Genomic DNA, 18,089 nt, shown 5'->3' with positions numbered 1-18,089 from the left:
AATTCAAAAGCATGAAACTGGCTTTAATAGCAGAGAATAGAAGAAATGAAATCTAAATGTATATCTTTTCATAATTTAGACTTTCATCTAAAAGTTCTATCATTTGAAGCAATTTTTTTTTTTTTTTTTAATGCTTTCATAACTGTTGTCAGTGTGTATCTTAGCACATAGAATATTGAACATAGAACAGAACATTACTGCACAAAGACAGGCCCTTTGGCCCACAATGTCTGTGCCGAATATGATGCTGTTAAACTGATCGCATCTGCCGAAGATAGACACAAAAAGCTGGAGTAACTCAGTGGGACAGGCAGCATCTCTGGGGAGAAGGAACAGGTGACGTTTCGGGTCGAGACCCTTCTTCAGACAGATGTCAGGTGAGAGGGAGATACATAGATAAGGCAGTGTAAGGTGTGAAAACAGGACAAAGGGATCTCATCTGCCTAGACATGGATCCAGGTCCCTCCGTTCCCTGCATGACTATGTGCCTTCCTAAAAGCATCACAAATAGAAACATAGAAACATAGAAAATAGGTGCAGGAGGAGGCCATTCGGCCTTTCGAGCCAGCACCGCCATTCATTGTGATCATGGCTAATCGTCCCGTATCAATAACCCGTGCCTGCCTTCTCCCCATATCCCTTGACTCCACTAGCCCCTAGAGCTCTATCTAACTCTCTCTTAAATCCATCCAGTGACTTGGCCTCCACTGCCCTCTGTGGCAGGGAATTCCATAAATTTGCAACTCTCTGGGTGAAAAAGTTTTTTCTCACCTCAGTCTTAAATTACCTTCCCTTATTCTAAGACTGTGGCCCCAGGTTCTGGACTCGCCCAACATTGGGAACATTTTTCCTGCATCTAGCTTGTCCAGTCCTTTTATAATTTTATATGTTTCTATAAGAAACCCCCTCATCCTTCTAAACTCCAGTGAATACAAGCCTAGTCTTTTCAATCTTTCCTCATATGACAGTCCCGCCATCCCAGGGATCAATCTCGTGAACCTACGCTGCACTGCCTCAATCACAAGGATGTCCTTCCTCAAATTAGGAGACCAAAACTGTACACAATACTCCAGATGTGGTCTTACCAGAGCCCTATACAACTGCTGAAGAACCTCTTTACTCCTATACTGAAATCCTCTTGTTATGAAGGCCAACATTCCATTAGCTTTCTTCACTGCCTGCTGTACCTGCACGCCAACTTTCAGTGACCGGTGTACAAGGACACCCATGTCTCGCTCTACCTCCTCCTTACCTAACCTAACCCAAATGACTCTATCACACCTGGCTCCACCAACACCAGCACAGTGGGGCAGAGGTAGAGTTGCTACCATACAACACCAGAGACCCCGGTATGATCCTGAATATGGGTGCTAGTTTATTAGTTTAGATATACAGCGCAGACACAGGCCCTTCGGCCCACCGGGTCCGCACCGACCTGCGATCCTCGCACATTAACACCATCCCACACCCACTAGGGACAATTTTTACAGTTACCAAGCCAATTTACCTACAAACCTGTACGTCTTTGGAGTGTGGGAGGAAACCGAAGATCTTGGGGAAAACCCATGCAGATCACGGGGAGAACGCACAAACTCTGTACAGACAGCACCCGTAGTCGGGATCGAACCCTGGTCTTCGGCGCTGCATTCACTGTAAGGCAGCAACTCTACCCCTGCGCCACGGTGACAGCCTGGGTGCTGTCTGTATGGAGTTTGTGCGTTCTCCCTGGGACCGCGTAGGTTTTCTCTGGGTGCTCCGGTTTCCTCCCACATTCCAAAGGCGTGCAGGTTTGTAGGTTAATTGGCTTCTGTAAATTGTCCCTAGTGTGTAGGATAGAACCAGTGTTTGGGTGATGGCTGGTCGGCATGGACTTGATGGGCCGAAGGGCCTGTTTCCACGCTGTAACTCTGAAACAAATCAAACTAAAAACTACCCCTGGCATCACATCCCAGGTACCCACTACCCTCTGTATAAAACAACTTGCCCCACAATTCTTCTTCAAACTTTACCTCTGTAACCTGCTAGCTCTGCCCTCTAGTCTTTGACATTTCCAATCTGGGGACAAGGTTCTGATTGTCAAATGATCATTGCATGGGATCAAATAGGCCTGAGTTAGTTTAGTTTAGTTTACAGCACGGAAACAAACCCTTCGGCCCACCGAGTCCGCACCGACCAGCCATCCCCTCACACTAACACTATCCGACACACACTGGGGACATTTCACATTTACACCAAGCCCATTAGCCCATAAACCTGTACATCTTTGGAGCGTGGGAGGAAACTGAAGATCGTGGAAAGAACCCACGCAGGTCACGGGGAGAACGTACAAACTCCGTGCGGGAAGCACCCGTAGTCAGGATTGAATCTGGGTCTCTGGCGCCGTAAGGCAGCAGCTCTACCGCTGCGCCACCGTGCCGCACCACCTCACTTTCCAAGAACCAGCAGGCATATAAGGGACTGAATGGCCTCTTTCAACCATCGGGAAAGATGTGAAGCCTATAGAGAGGCTGCGGCGGGGATTTAGGTTCAAGCTTATTGTTGTCATGCATACTGAGGTAGAGTAAAATGCTTTGTTTTGCAGGGCAATTGTCAAGAAGGATGAAAGATAGTGATGAGAGTGTTTAAGACCATGTATAAACGCGCAGTCTTTTACCCAGAGTAGGGGAATCAATAGCCAGAGGACATCGATTTAAAGTGAGCGGCGAAAGATTTAATGGGAACATGAGGGGGATGATTTTACACAAAGGGTGGTGGGTGCATGGAACAAACTGATGGAGGAGGTAGTAGAGGCTGGTACAGACCTGATTTGATTCCCGGCCTGTGCTGAGGACACAGTGAAGACAAAAACAAAAACTCCCCCTCAACCTCTGTTGAATCTGTGGAATTCTTTGCCACAGAAGGCTTTGGAGGCCAAGTCAGTGGATATTTTTAAGGCAGAGATAGAATGATTCTTGATCAGTGCAGGTGTCAGAAGTTATGGGGAGAAGGCAGGAGAATGGGGTTAGGAGGAAGAGATAGATCAGCCATGAATGAATGGTGGAGTAGACTTGATGGGCCGAATGGCCTAATTTTACTCCTATCACTTATGACCTTATGACCTAACCTCTAATATTCCAAAGAAAACAATCCAGGGATACAATCCGGATTAGTACGGGTGTCAGGGATTATGGGGAGAAGGCAGGAGAATGAGTTTAAAAGAGAGCGATAGATCAGCCATGATTGAATGATGGATTTGATTTGATGGGCCGAATGGCCTAATTCTGCTCCTTGAACTTATTGGTAAATCCCTACTGTTTCAAAAGCAAAACATTCAAAAGAAAAGAAAACTTGGTAGACATTTCCCTTGACATTTCCACCCTGGGAGAAAACGTTCTGGCTATCTCCATTATCTATTCCTCTCAAATATTCATACCATTTTACTTACTTTCGAGTCTTAAATTCCTAGAGACATGTACAGTGTGGAACAAGGCCATTCAGCCCGACTCATCTATGCTGACCAGTTGACGTTCATCCATGTTAATCCCATCTCCCAACACTTGGGCGGCACAGTGGCGAAGCGGTAGAGCTACTGCTTTACAGCGGCAGAGATCCCGGTTCGATACCGACTTGGGGTGCTGTCCGTACGGAGTTTGTACTTTCTCCCCGTGACCTGCGTGGGTTTTCTCCGAGATCTTCGGTTTCCTCCCACACGCCGAAGACGTACATGTGTGTAGGTTAATTGGCTTGGTAAATGTAAAAATTGTCCCTAGTGGGTGTAGGATAGTGTTAATGTGCGGGGATCGCCGGTCGGCGCGGACCTGATGGGACGAAAGGGCCTGTTTCCTTGCTGTATCTCCAAACTTTGAGATCTTCAGTTTCCTCCCACACTCCAAAGACGTGCAGGTTTGTGGGTTCATTGGCTAAGTATAAAATATTTTTAAAATTGGCGTTAGTGTGTGTAGGAATGTGTTAACGTGCGGGGAATGCTGGTCATAAGGTCATAAGTGATAGGAGTAGAATTAGGCCATTCGGCCCCTCAAGTCTACACCGCCATTCAATCATGGCTGATCTATCTCTCCCTCCTAACCCCATGTGGGGACTCGGTGGGCTGAAGAGCCTCTAAACGAAACTAAAACTCAACTTGGTCCATAGCCTCTTACGCCTAGGAAACTCACGTGATTCAGATTAGTTACTGCAGAGTGTTTGATCATTGATGAAGACTAAATCGCTAAATAAAATTATTTCAAGCCTCAGAGAATTGCAGTTATTGGCTTTTTATGGTTGAGTGCAGAAATGCACTCAGTCCACTGCCAGTCTACACTGAGATGCTGCAGCAATTTTCCAATCTAATTACTGATGGATAAAATATGTTTTATTACATTGCCTTTCATCGATTCTGCTCGAACTGAATTTCAAGACTAATTTTGATATTTATATGAGCCACACTCAGCAAATTGACTGTTAAAACCGTGCAGATAAAAGCCTTGCTCTGAGATTTGTTTCTGTCTGGGTAAAATGATGATGCTATTTACTGCTTCCACTAATTGTCCCCTCAAGGCACTGGCTAGATTATGTTGGGTCCATCAAACTATCCTGCTGTATTCATGCTGAAAGGACCAAATTAACAGGAGCCCAACATCTGATCATTTCAATCCTGAGCTTTCCTAGATCCTGAATTTAAATGCCCCAGTAAACCCCCTCAGCTGCTAAAGACCAGCTTCCTCCCACAACCTCTCTTGGAGCCGTAGAGTCATCCAGCGTGGAAACAGGTCGTTCGGCCCAACCTGCCCACACCGACCAACATGTCTCGTCTACACTAATCCCACCTGCCTGCATTTTGCCCATATCCCTCTAAACCTCCTATCCATGTACCTGTCTCACTGTTTCGTTTAGTTTACTTTAGTTTAGTTTAGAGATACAGCGTGGAAAATGCCCATCGGCCCACCGATTCCGCACCGACCAGCGATCCCCACGCACTAACACTATCCTACACAAATTAGGGACAATTTACTTTTATACCAAGCCAATTAACCTCCAAACCCGAACATCTTTGGAGTGTGGGAGGAAAGCAAAGATCTCGGGGTAAACCTACACAGGTCACGGGGAGTACATGCAAACTGCATACAGACAGCACCCGTAGTCGGGATCGAACCCGGTTCTCTGGCGCCGTAAGGCACTAACTCTACCGCTGTGCCACCAAGCCGTGAGAGTTTCCCAATCCCCAGACCCTCAGTCTGACGAAGGGTCTCGACTTGAAACGTCAGGAGTTGAGAAGGAATTTCTTTATTAAGAGGGCAGTGAATCTGTTGAATTCTCAAACATTGCGTTAGTACCTCTCAACTACCTCCTCTGGCAGATCGTTCCATCACCACCCTTTGTGTAAAAAAGTTACCCCTCAGTTTCCTATTAAATCTTTCCCCCTTGCCTTAAACTATGTCCTCTAGCTCTCGATTCTGGCAAAGAGACTGTGCATTTACCCAATATATTCCTCTCATAATAGTGATAAGATCACCTCTCATCCTTCTGTGCTATAAGCAGGTTCTAGCCTGCTCACCCTCTCTCTATAGATCAGGCCCTCAAGCCCTGGCTACATATTTGTAAATATTCTCTGCACCCTTTCCAGATTGCAACATCTTTCCTATAACACCAGTTTCCAAAACTGAACACAATACCCTAAAAGTAGTCACACAATGCTGGAGTAACTCAGCAGGGCAGGCAGTAGCTCTGGAGAGAAGGAATGGGTGATGTTTCGGGTCGAGACCCTTCTTCAGACTGATATCAGGAGAATGGGTGGTACAGAGATAGAATGTAGTCGGAGGCAGTTAGACTGGTGGGAGGACTGGGAGATGGAGAGAGAATGGGAAAGTAAGAGTTACTTGAACTTAGAGAAGTCAATGTTCATACCACTGGGGTTTAAGCTGCCCAAGCAAAATATGAGGTGCTGTTTCTCCAATTTGTGCCATGCCTCACTCTGACGATGACATCGAACTAAACTACGGGTGCTGTCTGCACGGAGTATGTATGTTCTCCCTCTGACCGCGTGGATTTTATCTGGGATCTTTGGTCTCCTCCCACACTCCAAAGCGGTACAAGTTTGTAGGTTATTCGACTTGGTATTCATGTAAATTGTCCCTAGTGTGTGTAGGATAATGTTAATGTGTGGGCATCGCTGGTCGGCGTGGACCCGGTGGGGTGAAGGGCCTGTTTCCGTGCCGTATCTCTAAAACCAAAAGTAAAACTAAATGCTACTAGGAACTTCATCAAGGACACTGGGCTAAGTAGCATTACCTACACCTTTCCACCAGTTAATAAATCGCAATGGCAGAATTATGCAGAGAATCATCTCTTACAGGCATCTTCCTTATAGGCTAAGATGATGACGAATGCCTGGAATGCACTGCCGGTGGTGGTTGTGGAGGAAGAGGGGAGACCTGATAGAAGTATATACAATTATGAGAGGCATAGTCAGTCAGAACCTTCTATCCAGGAAATACATAGAAAGATAGAAACATAGAAAATAGGTGCAGGAGTAGATCATTCGGCCCTTCGAGCCAGCACCGCCATTCAATATGATCATGGCTGATCATCCAAAATCAGTACATCGCTCCTGCTTTTTCCCCATATCCATTGATTCCTTTAGTACACGGAGCTAAATCTGACTATACCAAATATTAAAAGGCAAATCTTAAGGTGAGATGGGAAACATTTAAAGGAGATGTTTAGTTTTGAGATACAGCTCGGAAGCAGGCCCTTCGGCCCACCGGGTCCGCGCCGACCAGCGATCCCCGCACATTAACACTATCCTATACAATTTTTACATTTACCAAGCCAATTAACCTTCAAACCTGTACGTCTTTGGAGTGTGGGAGGAAACCGAAGATCTCGGTGAAGACCCACGCAGGTCATGGGGAGAACGTACAAACTCCGTACAGACAACACCCGTAATCGGGATCGAACCCGGGTCTCTGGCGCTGCATTCGTTGTAAGGCTGCAACTCTACCGGTGAGCCACCGTGAGGGGCAGGTTTTTTTTAGGAACGGATGTGAAAGTCGGATAACACAGCCTTGCCAACATTCTCTGTTTTTTTGTATTTTTTTTGTTATTTTTAGTGTGTTTTAAAAGTTTGTGTAAATGTTCTCTGGTTTGTTTTATGTGGGGGAGGGGGAGGGGGAGGGGTTCGGGGGAACCTTTTTTTTCAATCTCTTATGGGCCTATCCCACTTAGGTGACTTTTTAGGCGACTGCAGGAGACTACGCCACATGTTTGCCACATGTTTGCGGGTGGTTGCCGGGGAGTCGCCTTCATGGTCGACAGGAGTTCCCGCATTCTGGGAACTAGTCACGGCCCCATTATGGTCACCGCGAATTTTTCAACATTTTTTTTTAAATTAGCGGTGACTAGAATGAAGCCGCCATGGAGGGTAGCGAGAATTCTCGCGCCATAGGTGGGTCGCCAGGAGGTCCTGGTGGGTTGCCAGGAAGTCGAAGGTTTCGTAGGTTGTAGCCGGTGCTGACTGGTGAATTTCATTGCCTCATTGGGGGAAAAAAACGTAAGCAGTAGTTTTCAGAACCAAGGATAACCGACCGGTAATGTTAATGTCCGCCGAGCTTCACAGCCGTGTATCTCTGGCTTCTTAAAAGTTGTCTCCACTCCTTCTCCCTCCTTCTCCTTCCTTCTCCCCACTTCAACCCCCCCCCCCCCCTCTCTTTTAAAGGACTTACCGTACACTGTGCTTTAGCCATCTTAATTACAATGCCAACCATCTTGTTCATCGCGGTGTGTGTCTGTATCACCTTGAGTTACCGAGGTCTAAAAATGTACAAAAACGTGCGTGAGCAGATTGATCTCTTCTCCTGCCAGTCAGCGCCGCACAGATTAGTCTCTTCTCCTGTCACTCTCAGGAACGGTCCGCCCCTTCCTACATCATTGCGTCTTTACTGGAGTTGAAGATGGCTGGCGGAGGTTTCCAACCGGACATTCGGATGGATCCGAAGCAGCCCAGCCCCGCCTGAAGCAGCGCCGCCACAAGCAGCAGCCCAACCCCACCCCAAACACCAGCCCAGCCCAGCCCCGCCCTAAGCAGCAGCGCAGAGTGGGAGACCCGACCTAGCCCAGCACGGAGTCGCTGATGTCGCCAAACGCAAAGCGGAGATTTTGATCCCGGCGGAGGAGAACGACCGGTGACCAGCGCCCGCTGTGAGTCCCCATCGCATTGTCAGTTCCAGCCACTACCCCTCTGGTCCCTCTTGCTGGCTTCTCCCCCTCCCCCGTGATGCCCCCTCCCCCATGACTCTTACCCCGTGTTTATCCGAGCTCAATGCCCCCCCCCACACACATCCCTCTCCCCCCACACCCCTCTCCCCCCACATAACCCCCCCACCCACACACCCCTCACCCTCAAGCCCCCCTGCCCGCACACACCCCCAACACACACCCCCACACACCCCGCCACCCACACATCCCCCTGCCCACACCCCCACAGCCTACCCCACACTCACCCATCACACCCCCTGGACACCCGCCCCCACACCCCCCCACCCCCACCCCCACACACCTCTGCCCCCACAAACCCACCTCTCCCACAACCCCCTCCTCCCCCACAACGCCCTCCCCCCACTCCCTCACCTCCCCAACCACACATACCCCTCCTCCACTACCACCCCACACCCGCCCTGCCACACACCCCACTTCCCTCCCCCATCCCCTCCTCCCCTCCCACACATGAAGAGGAGGAGGAGGGAGTGCTCGGGGATGAGGGGAAATGAGCCACGCCTGCGCCGTTAGGGGCTATGGGTGAGTGGTGGAATATTGCGTTGGGGGAACGGGTGAGTGGTGGAATATTGCGTTGGGGAATCAGTTGCATTGAGGGACCAGGCCTCCCGTGTTACTGGGACACAACTGGTCCCACTTAATCTAGTTACATGATTACAAGTGAGCCATTTACAGTGTATAGATAGATGATAAGGTAATAACTTTTAATGCAAGGTAAAGCCAGCAAAGTCCGAGCAGGTCATGACCTGAAACATCACCCATTCGTTCTCTCCAGAGATGCTGCTTGTCCTGCTGAGTTACTCCAGCATTTTGTGTATACCAAAGTCCAATCCAGGATATTCCGAGGGTCACCAACGGTTCAACACAGCTCTCTGGTTGCGGTAAGATGATTCTGACTGTGGTTCAATCTTGACATGTTCGATCCTAACTAAGGGTGCTGTGTGTACGGAGTTTGCACGTTCTCCCTGCGACCTTGTGGGTTTTTTCAGGGTGCTGCGGTTTTCTCCCACATCCCAAAGACATGCGAGTTTGTAGCTTGGCTTCTGTACATTGCCCCTGTTGTGTAGGATGCGAAAGAAGGAAGTAGTTTGATTGGGTAATCGTTGCTCAGCGCAGACTCAGTGGGCCAAAGGCTCTGTTTCCGTGCTGCATCTCCATAACCAAGTGAAATTAGTCAGCATTAACTCCATAGGGGGGATTTGGGGATCTTACTCTGAGCCTTTTGGCCCCATGACTGCGTGAAATGGAAAGTAAGGTGAAGCGAATTGCAGTCATTATAATAGAGCTCGGAGCTGCTTTAAATATCGTATTGCTCGTTTAACTGAGAATAATGCTTTTATGCTATTGACAGTTATTTCCATAATAAACCTAATCTGTGTAATTATGTTGATAAGAATGCTAATTTGAATTACCATCTAGTGCACCAGATCCTTTTCATGTTTAATAAAGACACATCTTGACGTGGTTGGAGGCAGAAGGCAAATTATATTCTCAGTGGCGCGCAGAGATTCTGGAAACAGATGTGATGGAAGGAACTGCAGAAGCTGATGCTGCAGAGTCTGAAGAAGGGTCGCGACCCAAAACATCACCTATTCCTTTTCTCCAGGGATGCAGTCTGACCCGCTGAGTTACTCCAACATTTAGAAACATAGAAACATAAAAAATAGGTGCAGGAATAGGCCATTCGGCCCTTCGAGCCTGCACCGCCATTCAATATGATCATGGCTGATCATCCAACTCTCAGTATCCTGTACCTGCCTTCTCTCCATACCCCCTGATCCCTTTAGCCACAAGGGCCACATCTAACCCTCTTAAATATAGCCAATGAACTAATAATAATAATAATACATTTTATTTATGGGCGCCTTTCAAGAGTCTCAAGGACACCTTACAAAAATTGAGCATGTATAGGAAAAACATGTAAGGGGAATAAAATAAATAGTAGAGACATGACTAGTACACAAAGTAAAACAGAATTCAATACAAAACACAGCATGAGGCAATTAATGCACAGATGAAAAGGGACGGGGACGTGGGGCTAAGGATAGGCAGAGGTGAAGAGATGGGTCTTGAGGCGGGACTGGAAGATGGGGAGGGACACGGAATTGCGGATCAGTTGGGGGAGGGAGTTCCAGAGCCTGGGAGCTGCCCTGGAGAAGGCTCTGTCCCCAAAACTGCGGAGGTTGGACTTGTGGATGGAGAGGAGACCGGCTGATGTGGATCTGAGGGACCGTGAGGGTTGGTAGGGGGAGAGGAGGTCAATGAGATATGTGGGGGCCAGATGGTGGAGGGCTTTGTAGGTGAGGACCAGGATTTTGTAGGTGATCCGGTGGGAGACGGGAAGCCAGTGAAGTTTTTTGAGGACTGGAGTGATGTGATGCCAGGATTTGGTGTGGGTGATGAGTCGGGCGGCTGCGTTCTGGACCAGTTGGAGTCGGTTGATGTAGGTGGAGCTGATGCCAAGGAGAAGTGAGTTGCAATAGTCCAGTCGGGAGGAGATGAAGGCATGGATGAGTCTTTCAGCAGCAGGCGGTGTGAGAGAGGGTCTGAGTTTGGCGATGTTGCGGAGATGAAAGAAGGAGGTTTTAATGACATGGCCTCAACTACCTTCTGTGGCAGAGAATTCCAGAGATTCACCAATCTCTGTGTGAAAAATGTTTTTCTCATCTCGGTCCTAAAAGATTTCCCCCTTATCCTTAAACGGTGGCCCCTTGTTCTGGACTTTCCCAACATCGGGAACAATCTTCCTGCATCTAGCCTGTCCAACCCCTTAAGAATTTTGTAAGTTTCTATAAGATCCCCCCTCAATCTTCTAAATTCTAGCGAGTACAAGCCGAGTCTATCGAGTCTTTCTTCATATGAAAGTCCTGACATCCCAGGAATCAGTCTGGTGAACCTTCTCTGTACTCCCTCTATGGCAAGAATGTCTTTCCTCTGATTAGGAGACCAAAACTGTACTGTTTTGTGTCTATATACTGCCCGGTCTATGCGGATTCACGCAACCTTCCACGTATCCCGGGTTAAGCCTGTGTCTTCCAGCTCCCTGTCTCCTGCTCCTCTGCTCCCTCTGCCAACCCGCATCATTGACTGGGGTCCGGTGTACACGGTGAAGCAATGGTGATGTCCTGGTGGCGTGGCAGAGGGATCCAGTACCTGGTTGATTGGGAGGGCTACGGGCCAGAGGAGAGGAGCTGGATTCCTGCCTGTGACACCCTGGACCCCTCCCTGATCCGTGACTTTCATCAGCAGTATCCGGACCAGCCAAAGAGGATGCCAGGAGGCTTCAGTGGGTGGGGAGCTCCTGTTACAATGGCCACGTCTTCAGACACTTGAAACTCTTTCCACACTCCTCCCCTGAGCTATTTGGAGTTACACCTGCATTTAATCTGCTCACCTAATCTATCACCTGGTGTAAATATCTGAGATCATCAACAATTGGGTGCCGACTAATCAGTTCTGCATTCTGTTGGTTCGATAGCAGTTCTGAGTTCTGTCGGTTCCTGGTCTATATCTGTCGGTTCCATTCGTGTCTGGATTTTGGGATTTTTTCAGTACTTCTCAATGAGCCTGCGTTCGAGTCCTTTCCATTTCGGGGCCTTCTGAACTCTTTGACTCTATCTCTTCACACTCTGATTATAACAGAGGTATCATTTAAAGGACACTTGGACAGATACATGATAGAAAAGGCTTAGAAGGATATGGCCCAAACACAGACAAATGGGACTAGCTTAGATGGGGCATGTGGGTAGGCATTGACCAGTTGGGCCGAAAAGCCAGTTTCTCTGCTGTATTCACTGGTGCTGTTTCCTGCAAACATGCAGAATTCAACAGCATTGTCACCTCTGCCGCCCATATTCACCCTGCCCTCATCTTCACATCATCAATTTCCAACTCTTCCCTCCATTTTCCAGATCACTTTGTCTCCAACTTAGGATTCAGGTACCATCTCCGGAAAACATGGATAGGCCATTCAGTCCATCAGAACTACTCCACCATTCAATCGTGGCTGATCTATCTATCCCTCCTAAACCCATTCTCCTCATAACCTCTAACACCCATACTAATCAAGAATCTATCTGTCTCTGCCTTAAAAATATCTACTGATTTGGCCTCCACAGCCTTCTGTGGCAAAGAATTCCACAGATGACACGGATAGAAAATTGGTTGGCAGACAGGAAACAAAGAATAGGGATTAACGGGTCCCTTTCAGAATGACAGGTAGTGACTAGTGGGGTACCGCAACGCTCGGTGCTGGGACCGCAGCTATTTACAATATAAATCAAAAGATTTAGATGAAGGGATTCAAAGTAACATGAGCAAATTTGCAGATGACACAAAGCTGTGTGGCAGTGTGAACTGTGAGGAGGATGTTACGAGAATGCAGGGTGACTTGGACAGGTTGCGGGAGTGGGCAGATGCATGGCAGATGCAGTTTAATGTGGATAAGTGAGGTTATCCACTTTGGTAGCAAAAACAGGAAGGAAGATTATTATCTAAATGGTGTCAAGTTGGGAAAAGGGGAAGTACAATGGGATCTGGGGGTCCTTGTTCATCAGTCTATGAAAGTAAGCATGCAGGTACAGCAGGCAGTGAAGAAAGCGAATGGCATGTTGGCCTTATCACAAGAGGAGTTGAGTATAGGAACAAAGAGGTCCTTCTGCCGTTGCACAGAGCCCTAGTGAGACCACACCTGGAGTATTGTGTGCAGTTTTAGTCCCCTAATTTGAGGAAGGACATTCTTGCTATTGAGGGAGTGCAGCGTAGGTTTACAAGGTTAATTCCCGGAATGGCGGGACTGTCATATGCTGAGAGAATGGAGCAGCTGGGCTTGCATGCTCTGGAATTTAGTAGGATGAGAGGGGATCTTATTGAAACATATAAGATTATTGAGGGTTTGGACGCGCTAGAGGCAAGAAACATGATCCCGATGTTGGGGGAGTCCAGAACCAGGGGCCACAGTTTAAGAATAAGGAGAAAGCCATTTAGAACGGAGATGAGGAAACACTTTTTCACACAGAGAGTTGCGAGTGTATGGAATTCTCTGACTCAGAGGGTGGTGGAGGCCGGTTCTCCCGCACTCCAAAGACGCACAGGTTTGTTGGTTAATCGGCTTGGTAAAATGGTAAATTTTCCCCAGTGTGTGTAGGGTCGTGTTAATGTGCAGAGAATTTGGAACCTTTTTCCCGATCAGAAACGTCACCTATTTTGGTTCTCCAGTGAAGCTGCCTGACCCGCTGAGTTACCCCAGCACTCTGCGTCCTTTTTGTTTGGTACATGGTCACTCACTATACTGCAAGCGACCAAGAACAAATGTCATTCTCCCCCTTTTCTTCAACACTTTAAGAATGAGAAAGCAGCAGAGTCATTTTTAGTTTTCTGTTCAATGTTTATGTCTCCGACAATAACCAGTAAACTATCCAGACTTTGATCACATTTCTGCCTGTTCACAACTTAACGGTAGATTTACTACATTTCAACAATAATTACACTTAATCGGTTATAATGTGCTTTGAGACATCCTGAGGTGATGAAAGGTGCAAGTTAAATGCTCGTCCTTCTTTCTTCTGCAGCTGTGATTGCTTTTTCGCAAATAAATCTACATTTCCTTACAACAAGGCATCCTGGTTTCACATTTTCGGATATTACAAATATAAATCGACTGACTTGGTCCTCATTTTTTTTTCTTCTTTTCAATTTCAGTTTACGCTCCATATATTTCTCCATGTAATTCAGTCTGATTTTCTTTCAAAGTCAATGTATAACCCGTTTGACGGCAGTGATGGCCATTTCCTTCCGTTTTGCCCGGGAATTCCTGCCGCAGAATGATCAGTCGATCCTCTTGATCATTCTCATATTCATCGTCTTCACCCCAATCAGATCTCCTCCAGAAACTTGCTTGTCATGGAGTCGTACAGCGCGGTAACAGGCCTTTCAGCCAAACTTGCCCACACCGACCAAGATGCCCCATATACGCTCGTACCACCTGCCCGGGTTTGGCCCATTTCCCTCTGAACCTTTTCCTATCCGTGTACCTGTCCAAGCATCCTCTGATTTCCTTCCACATTCTTCTCCTCATCTCCTGTGGATGCTATTGGATGTAATGACGGTTTGCTCTATTGTCTGCCCATTTACATTTTTTGATCGATCAGCTTGTAAAGTAAATATAATGTGTCGCTCTTCACGGCTGGATCGCTGACCAGAATAACCGGAGTTACAATTTGTATTTGTTTGCATCGACACGAGATCAGACATTTTGTGAAATCATGTTCCCAGAGCAGAACTAGGTCATTCGGCCCATCGAGTCTACTCTGCCATTCAATCATGCAGATCGCACATGTTCATAAGTGATAGGTGCAGAATTTGGCCATTCGGCCCATCAAGTCTACTCCGCCATTCAATCCTGGCTAATCTATCTCTCCCTCCTAATCCCATTTTCCCATAACCTCTGACACAGTACTAATCAAGAATCTAACTGTCTCTGCCTTAAATAATATATCCACTGAGTTGTCCCCCACAGCCTTCTGTGGCAAAGAATTCCACAGATTCACCACCCTCCGAATAAAGAAATTCCTCCTCATCTCCTTTCTAAAGGAACATCCTATAATTCTGAGACATCTAGTCCTAGACTCTCCCACCAGTGCAAACATGCACTCCATATCCACTCTATCTAAGCTTTTCATCATTCTGTACATTTTAATGTAGTCCCCCCTCATTCTTTGAAACTCCAGCGAGAACAGGACCAGTGCGGTCAAACGCTCATCATATGTTAACCCACTCATTCCTGGGATCATTCTTGTAAACCTCCTCTGGACCCCATCCAGAGCCAGCACATCCTTCCTCAGATATGGTGCCACAATGGCACTACACAAAGGGTGGCGTGATGGCGCAGTAGTAGAGTTGCTGCCTTGCAGCGCCAGAGACCTGGTTCGATCCTGACTACGGGTTCTGTCTGTACGGAGTTTTCACGTTCTCCCCGTGACCTGTGTGGGTTTTCCCCAGGATCTCCGGTTCCTCCCGCACTCCAAAGACGCACAGGTTTGTAGGTTAATCGGCTTGGTAAAATGGTCAATTGTCCCCAGTGTGTGTTGGGTCGTGTTAATGTGCTGGGAATTTTGGAACCTTTTTCCCGATCCGAAACGTCACCTATTTTGGTTCTCCTGTGATGCTGCCTGACCCGCTGAGTTACCCCAGCACTCTGCGTCCTTTTTGTTTGGTACATGGTCACTCACTATACTGCAAGTGACCAAGAACAAATGTCATTCTCCCCCACCTACATCCCCTTTTCCTCAACACTTTTAGAAAGAAAAAGCAGCAGAGTCGTTTCTAGTTTTCTGTTCAATGTTTATGTCTCAGACAATAACCAGTAAACTATCCAGACTTTGATCACATTTTTGCCTGTTCACAAATTAACGGTTGATTTACTACGTTTCAACAATAATTACACTTAATCAGTTATAATGCGCTTTGGGACATCCTTAGGTGAGGAAAGGTGCAAGTTAAATGCTTGTCTTTCTTTCTTCCAATTACGCTGGAATGGATTTCGGAATCTGTGCTCCTGTGTTGCTTTGAGGTTTACTTATAATGGCAGCCAAAGCTTCAGCCTAGATGTAGCATGGACCATCCTCTTGGGTTTTCCCGGCCCTTGTGTCCAAGGGTTAAAACGAAGAGCAAAATATCCATCATCCTGATACATTCGTCCTTGCTTGGGAAGGAATTGCAGATGCTGGTTTCAACCAATGTTGGACACAAAATGCTGGAGTAACTCAGCGGTACGGGCAGCATCTCCGGAGAGAAGGAATGGGTGATGTGAGAAAGAGCTCGACCCGAAACGTCACCCGTTCCTTCTCTCTGTCCCATTGAGTTACTCCAGCACGGTGACAATCATCCTTGTGATGGTTAATGTCTAAACAAAAGTAGAATTTTAATTCTGCAAATTTTCAACGGTGCCCCAAGCCTAGCCAGTAACTTCTTCAAATACAGTCAATAAGTCCATAAGGCAAATTTCTTTCTTGTGCAGCTGTGATTGCTTTTTCGCAAATAAATCTACATTTCCATACAACAAGGCATCCTGGTTTCATATTTTCGGATATTACAAATATAAATCGACCTACTTGGTCCTCGTTTTTTTTTTCTTCTTTTCAATTTCAGTTTACGCTCCATATATTTCTCCATGTAATTCAGTCTGATTTTCTTTCAAAGTCATTGTGTAGCCCATTTGACGGCAGTGATGGCCATTTCCTTCTGTTTTGCCTGGGAATTCCTGCCGCACCAGGATCGGTCGATCCTCTTGATCATTCTCATATTCATCGTCTTCACCCCGATCAGATCTCCTCCAGAAACTTGCTTGCCATGGAGTCGCAACAGGCCCTTCAGCCCAACTTGCCCACACCGACCAAGATGCCCCATATACGCTCGTACCACCTTCCCGAGTTTGGCCCATTTCCCTCTGAACCTTTTCCTATCCGTGTACCTGTCCAAGCATCCTCTGATTTCCTTCCACATTTTCTCCTCATCTCCTGTGGATGCTACTGGATGTAATGATGGTTTGCTCTATTGTCTGTCCATTTAAATTTTTTGATCGATCAGTTTGTAAAGTAAATATAATGTGTCACTCTTCACGGCTGGATCGCTGACCAGAATAACCGGAGTTACAATATGTATTTGTCTGCATCAACACGAGATCAGAGATTTCGTGAAATCATAAGTTCCCGCAGCAGAATTAGGCCATTCGGCCCCTCGAGTCTACCCCGCCATTCAATCATGGTTGATCTCACATGTTCATAAGTTCTAGGTGCAGAATTGGGCCATTCGACCTTTAGAGTCTACTCCGCCATGCAATCATGGCTGATCTCACAAGTTCATGTGATAGGAGCAGAATTGGGCCATTCGGCCCATCGAGCCTACTCTGCCATTCAGTCATGGCAGATCTATCTCTCCCTCTCAACCTCATTCTCCTCTGACACCATGATCCCCTGTAGTTCCAGTGCCGCTTCTTGTCATTACCACTTTCGGTTGGCTTCTCGCTTCCTCGTAGGGAGGGGGAGCAGCGGCTGCGGTTACAAAATGCAGTCGTGTCTCTCGGTGGCCTTGAGCGCCTCGTGCATGCTGGCGGCTGACAGCCTCCTGTTGATGTTCCTGTACTTGCAGCGCAGCAGGTTCCAGAAAGTAGTCCTCAGGTCGCGGTTGAAGAAGGCGTAGATGAGCGGGTTGATGAGGGAGTTGGTGTAGCCCAGCCACAGCAACGTTCTCTCCAAGCGCAGGGGCATGCAGCTGCACTTGATGCCGCAGATGAAGGGGCGAGTGGCGGACAGCAGGAAGAAGGGCAGCCAGCAGAAGGTGAAGGCCCCCACGATGATCCCCAGGGTCCGGGCTGCCTTCTGCTCCCTTTTGAAGATGGAGATGTTCTTGCGGTCGTGCTTGAGGAGCTTGGACAAGATGGCGCACTCCTCCACTGCCTTGGACCGCTTGGTGGCACGGTGGGCGCGGGCATCCTCCTCCATGTTGTAGACACCATCCTGCTCGTACTGCCGGGGGATGCCCATGAACTTGTGCTTCTCCGCGCTCACCTTCGCAGCTTTGTATATCCGGTAGTACATAATCAACATGACAGTCATGGGGATATAGAAGGCCACTCCCGTGGAGTAGACGGTGTAACCAAAGTCTTGGCTAATGAGGCACACCCGGTCCACCGTGACATTCTTGGCCCAACCAAACAATGGTGGTAGGGTTATGGACGCCGACAGGAGCCAAACAGTCATCACCATTCTGGCCATGGACCTCCCGTTTTGCCTCACTGGGTATGTCAGTGGCCGTGTTATTCCCAGGTATCTGAAAGACAA

General features: G+C 47.6%; 1 protein-coding gene across 1 annotated transcript in view; it reads right to left on the bottom strand.

Moving 5' to 3' along the window:
- Positions 1-17,209: 17,209 nt before the first annotated feature.
- Positions 17,210-18,089, bottom strand: part of LOC116985874 (5-hydroxytryptamine receptor 7-like) — a 55,781-nt gene continuing 54,901 nt past the window's right edge. Inside the window, exon 2 of the mRNA XM_033041016.1 lies at positions 17,210-18,078. Within this exon, the coding sequence (XP_032896907.1) occupies positions 17,307-18,078 (772 nt within the window). The 3' untranslated portion in view covers positions 17,210-17,306. The remainder of the gene's footprint in view (positions 18,079-18,089) is intronic.

Source organism: Amblyraja radiata, chromosome 1 (genome assembly GCF_010909765.2).
Source record: "Amblyraja radiata isolate CabotCenter1 chromosome 1, sAmbRad1.1.pri, whole genome shotgun sequence".
In the NCBI taxonomy this organism is placed as follows: Eukaryota; Metazoa; Chordata; class Chondrichthyes; order Rajiformes; family Rajidae; genus Amblyraja; species Amblyraja radiata.
Note: the sequence above shows the minus strand (reverse complement) of the source record. Positions and strands in the feature narration are given on the sequence as shown.